The sequence below is a fragment of the Neovison vison genome, chromosome X (assembly GCF_020171115.1).
Source record: "Neovison vison isolate M4711 chromosome X, ASM_NN_V1, whole genome shotgun sequence".
Classification (NCBI taxonomy): Eukaryota; Metazoa; Chordata; class Mammalia; order Carnivora; family Mustelidae; genus Neogale; species Neogale vison.
This window is the reverse complement of record NC_058105.1, coordinates 82,650,062-82,655,595: the sequence shown is the minus strand read 5'-3', so window position 1 is coordinate 82,655,595 and position 5,534 is coordinate 82,650,062. Positions and strand designations below refer to the sequence as shown.

Here is a 5,534-nt window from a genome sequence, read left to right as displayed (position 1 = left end):
GGATCCCTGGACCCTGAGACCAGGGCCTAAGCAAAGGCAGAGGCTTAGACCACTGGGCTACCCAGGTGTCCCTAACAGGGTATTTTAAAAGTCAGTTCTATTTTGACATTAAGGATTCAACTCTCTCTATTATAAAACACTAAGGACAATGATGTAAAATTGTGGTCTAGTTTGTGCATAGCCAAAGGTGGATGGATGTGAATGAGAAAGGTCTAAGTAGTTCCAGTAGCCTTTTCTTCTAAACCACAGTGCACCCTTTTCTGATTGCTTACCATATATCATAGAATATAATACACCATATAATAAGGTGAATTATAATTTTCCATAACTCTGGGAAACAGAACAAAAATATTGCCAATTAAAGTATGACATTCCATCAATTAAGACTGAGATTCATCAACTGAAATTTTGTAGATGTTGAAATATTTAAAAATATTAGACATTTTAAAAAGTAAGCCTTCAGATATTTCTAAATTGTTAAAATACAAAGGAATAAGTGACATTACATTCTATGACATACGGTGAATTTATTTTACACATTCAATTACCATGGTCAATGCTGGTGTGCTATTTGGCACTTCAGTCAACTATCAGGTTCGCATATTGCTTTTTAAACTGTCCTAAATAGTTTCATGGCTCTGTGTTGCGCATAGGCAACTCTATAGTAAAGCCCTTAGCTTTTGAATAATTTCTTTGTTCTCCCCCTTCCCCCACACCTGCGCAACTTCCCTCCCCGCTCCGCGCTTTTCCACAATCTATGCAGAGTTTACCGTTTAGAAGTAAATCTAAATTTCTTTTAATCTTAAAATGGCATAGATTGTATTAAACAGAACATAGATTTAGTTACACTTGGGGGGGACGAGCAGAGGAAAAACATTAAATATTAAATATACGCCTCGTCTTAAGACCCTCCCCTGTAGAAACGTTAAAATAGGGTGGAGTAGAAAGGGGAGGGCGGAGGCGGAGAGGGGATATGCGTTTCAGGATACAGGAAATACGGTAAACGCGAAACCGGGAGGAAGCTCTGTGCCTGGAAGGGACCGGCCGCCATCTCAGGTTTCGGCCTCGCTGGGCCCACCAGAGAGAGCGGACGCCCCGTATTATAATCCTTATGGGGGACCAACCTTGCGCCTCCGGGACATCCACGCTCCCACCTGGAAATACGCGAGAAACCAGGCCTCCAAAAAAGCGCTGTCTCCTAGCTCCACGGTGGGATTATCCTGAAGGAACCCCCAACGGAGGTAGTAACCCTCTCCCCTCCGCACCCTCTCCTGCATCACCCGGCCTGAAATCTCACCCTCCTCCTCCGGAGAAGTAGTAGAATATACTTCTCCCACCCCAAACCAGGTCAGAGTCTTTCTCATCTTAAACATCCAGGCTCTCTGCAACTTAATTATGCAATTTCCCAGATCTCTTCCCTCTTTCTCTATTCTTTCCACGATTTCAAAGTGGAAAAACAAAACAAACAACAACAAAAAAGGGGGCATTAAATAGCTCTTTCACGAAATATGTTTGGGTGAAATTATGGATATTTATGGACATTAAGTAGTTATTTTTAATATATTAACTGTGATAATTATTATATTTTTTAAGAACTAGATTTAAATCTTTTGATATGCTTAAAAGTAATTCAGTGGGGCCGAAGTGGGGTTTTACAAACAAAATGTTCATGATTTGATCATGAAACTGGGTGATTCATTATGCTGTTCCCACTATTTTTGTGTATATCTGAAACTTTCCCATTTTAAAGTCATTGGTTCAAGATCAATAACATATGGAAGGCCTCATTCATGTGCTAACAGGCCTAATTCCTGTGGTGACAGTATTCTTAAAGTCTCAAGGAATGTATGTGTCTCTGTGTGTGGCAGGAAAATTTACCAAGTTTAAAAAAAAAAAAAAAAAGTTACGCTGTGTAAACCCAAGTGCTTGTTTGGGGTATGCAGGGATCACTCAGGATGGACAAAGCCATTCTGCCTGGTGGTAATCATGACCAATCAAAAAGGAAAGGGAAACTTTGGGTGGGCCTTAAAGGATGAGTGACATCTGTCTTGTGGAAAGCGAGAGAATGCTTTTCAGGCCTGGTGTTTCCAGTACAAAAGCCCCAAAGCAGCCTTCTGTGAAAAGCTTGGAGAAGCAAGAAGCAAGGAGAAAGACTTGGAGGTGCAACAGAGTGTTGTAGGACCTTTAATGTTATGCTAAAGAGTATGTAGTTTAGTCCAAAAGTGGTGGTAACCGTTGAAGATTTTCAATCAAACGATATATTTTAGGAGTCCAGTTTTTACTATCAGAGAAACAACCTTTTATTTAGATGACCTAGAATGCAAAAAAGAAAACCAAATCTGACCCAAGCCTCACAGATTCTTGTAATCCAAGGAAACAGGGCATCCTTTCTTCATTCATGCAATAAACCTTTACGGAGCCCTTGAAAAGGATTAGGCATTGTGCGGGAAACTGTAGGGAATGGATGACAAGGCATAATGCCTGGTGAATAGTAGGAGTGAAACAGATATTTGAATAAAAAGGTCAATAAGTGCTAGGTTAACAGTGGAAACTAAGGAGGCTCTGGATTTAGGACTTAGAGATAGTGCATAGAAAAAAAATGAGCTCTGGTTTTGCTTGAAAGCATCATCCAGTCATTCATTCGTTTACACTCTGATTTGCCTCAACTCTACTTCAATGTCCAAAAGGATAATGGTTGTAGGGGGTAGGACATAGGAATAGCAGTGCTCAGATTCAAAACAAAGGAGGTTGTGCAAGGCAAAAAGTTCAAGAGCTACATAATTTCCTCTAGTGATTCAAATCATTGAAAATAGTAATAATAGCACATATTTACTGAACATTTTTATGTGCTAGACCCTGTTCTAAAATACTTCCAATATTTATGTTCTTAATTTACAATAGACCTCTCTTAATAATATCCATTTAACTGTTATACAGGAATATTATTATACAGAAATATAGAATAATATTTCTATTATATAGAAATGAGAGCATGGTGGATAATAAGGACTTGAGGCCAGGGGAAAGAGATGGACCATAACAGAAGAAACCATTTTGCCTTACTTTATTATTTTTCAGTCTCTGAGGGATTGCAGAATGACTCCATTTCCTTGGTGCATTCATAAAATGCTTCATCTAGTGAAGAAAATGAAGATTATTGACACTGCTGCCCTGCTTTTTTCTGATGTCCTGCACCAGGTAATTGTGTTTTTTAAGGTTATTTGTTTACAAAAAAACTTAGTAAGGGAGGAAGAGTAATAAGAGTTATAAAAAGAAATAGCCAAACAAACAACAAAGCTAGCACCAAATGGTAAAATAGAAACTTACTTTCTACATTATATGAAACCATATATACCATATAATAATAATGTAACTTATAAGCTCCTTTGTTAGATTCACTCCTAATTACCTTACAGTTTTTGTTGTTACTGGGAAATGTATAAATGTGTTTAAAACCACATTTTCTGAGGTGCCTGGGTGGCTCAGTGGGTTAAGTCTTAGCCTTCTGCTGAGGTCATGATCTCAGGGTCCTGGGATCGAGCCCCCACCCCATCGGGCTGTCTGCTCAGTAGGGAGTCTACTTCTATGCCGCGGGCACCCCCCCCCCCCGTCTGCTTGTGATCTCTGTCTGTCAAATAAATAAGTAAAATCTTTAAGAAAAAATTTTAAAACCCCACATTTTTTAATTTTTGGCTGGTAAATGGGGCACCTGGGTGGCTCAGTGGGTTAAAGCCTCTGCCTTCGGCTCGGGTCATGATCTCAGGGTCCTGGGATCGAGTCCCGCGTCTGGCTCTCTGCTCAGCAGGAGGCCTGCTTCCCCCTCTCTCTCCCTCTGCTTGCCTCTCTGCCTACTTGTGATCTCTGTCAAATAAATAAAAGAAAATAAAAAAATAAAAAAGTAAATGGGAATAATTGATATTTTTGTATATTGATTTTATATGCCACGATCTTTCTGAATTCTGTTTTTTTCTAATAATTTACCGATTTTCTGAGATTATCTATTATATTGTGAATAATGGCAATTTCTCATCAATATTTATTTTTTAGCTTGTCTTACTATGAAGCTAGGATCTTCACTACAATGAGAAAGAGTAACAGTGATAGCGGATTTTCTTCTCTTGCTTTTGAATTTTCAACGGAATTACACAAATTGTTTCACCATTTTTAGATTTGTTTCTTCAGGATAAGGAAGTTCATTTGTAGCCTTAGTATGCTGAGACTTTTTAATTATGAAGGAATATGGAGTTTTTCTCCATTAATTTGAGAGTGTGACCATGTGATAAACTACAGTAATCAATTTTCTAATGTATTTTCTGATATTGGTTTCATCACCCTCACCATTGAATATTTTGTTTTTAAATTTTTTGCTTTAATCTTTATTATTTTCTTTACTTGCATTATATTTGCTCTTTTTCAAATTTATCTTCTGGACTTTTAGCCCAGTAATCATCAAGTTCTTCTTCAAAATAAGAATTTATGACTATAAATCTTCCACTGCATATCATGTTAAAAGGATTTCACAGATTTTTATATGTAGTGCTTTATTGTCATTCAGTTGTAATTTCTCTTATGACTTCTTATTTGACTCATAAATTTGTTTAATTTGCAGATACATGGGGCTCTTTTGTAAAAATCAGATCATGAAATCATTAGTCCAATTACAATTAACTTCATCTTATTTTCCAAAAAAATCCCACAAAACTTCAACTTATTTTCTGCTTTAAAATATCTTTCTGATAAGAAAAAGCAAAATTATATATGAGCTTCTCATTCTAAAAGATTTTAGCCATATAAGATATTTCTTTCATTAACTACATGGAAATGTATGTGCATGCTATTGAATGATGGAATTATTCCTGGTATTTATATTTGAGTTTTTAAACTTTTTGTATATTTTTTTGTTGTTTGTTGTTGTTCTTTTTTTAATCTTTAAAAAAATTAAATTTTATTTAAATTGATTTAAATTTTTATTTAAATATATGTTAGTTAACATATAGTAAAACATTAGTTTTAGGAAAAGAATTTAGTGATTCATCACTTACATATAATAATACCCAGTGCTCATCACAAGTGCCCTCATTAATACCCATCAACTATTTAGCCCATACCCCAACCACCTCCCTCCATCAACCTTCAGATTATTATTCTCTATAGGTAAGATTCTCTTATGGTTTGCTTCCCTCTCTTTTTTTTTCCCCCTTTCTATATGTTTATCTGTTTTCTTTCTTAAATTCTACATATTAGGGGCGCCTGGGTGGCTCAGTGGGTTAAAGCCTCTGCCTTCGGCTCAGGTCAAGATCTCAAGGTCCTGGGATCGAGCCCCGCGTCGGGCTCTCTGCTCAGCGGGGAGCCTGCTTCCCCTCCTCTCTCTGCCTGCCTCTCTGCCTACTTGTGATCTCTCTGTCAATAAATTAAAAAAAAAAAGAAATTCTACATATTAGTGAAATCAATGGCAAATGGTATTTGTCTTTCCCTGACTTAATTCACTTAGCATAATATACTGTAGCTCCATCTACATCATTGCAAATGGCAAT

General features: G+C 37.0%; 1 protein-coding gene across 1 annotated transcript; it reads left to right on the top strand.

Annotated features, from left to right (window-relative positions):
• The first annotated feature begins 964 nt into the window (after positions 1-964).
• LOC122897403 (negative regulator of P-body association) lies at positions 965-4,699 on the top strand. The gene is made up of 3 exons (XM_044235629.1): positions 965-1,347; positions 3,079-3,198; positions 4,048-4,699. The coding sequence occupies exon 1, from the start codon at positions 1,112-1,114 to the stop codon at positions 1,316-1,318; it is 207 nt and encodes a 68-aa protein (XP_044091564.1). The 5' UTR covers positions 965-1,111; the 3' UTR covers positions 1,319-1,347; positions 3,079-3,198; positions 4,048-4,699.
• The last annotated feature ends 835 nt before the right edge of the window (positions 4,700-5,534 follow it).

What these genes read in the sequence shown, in the direction of transcription:
- LOC122897403 (XM_044235629.1), top strand. Translation starts at nt 1,112, where the DNA reads ATGGGGGACCAACCTTGCGCCTCCGGGACATCCACGCTCCCACCTGGA.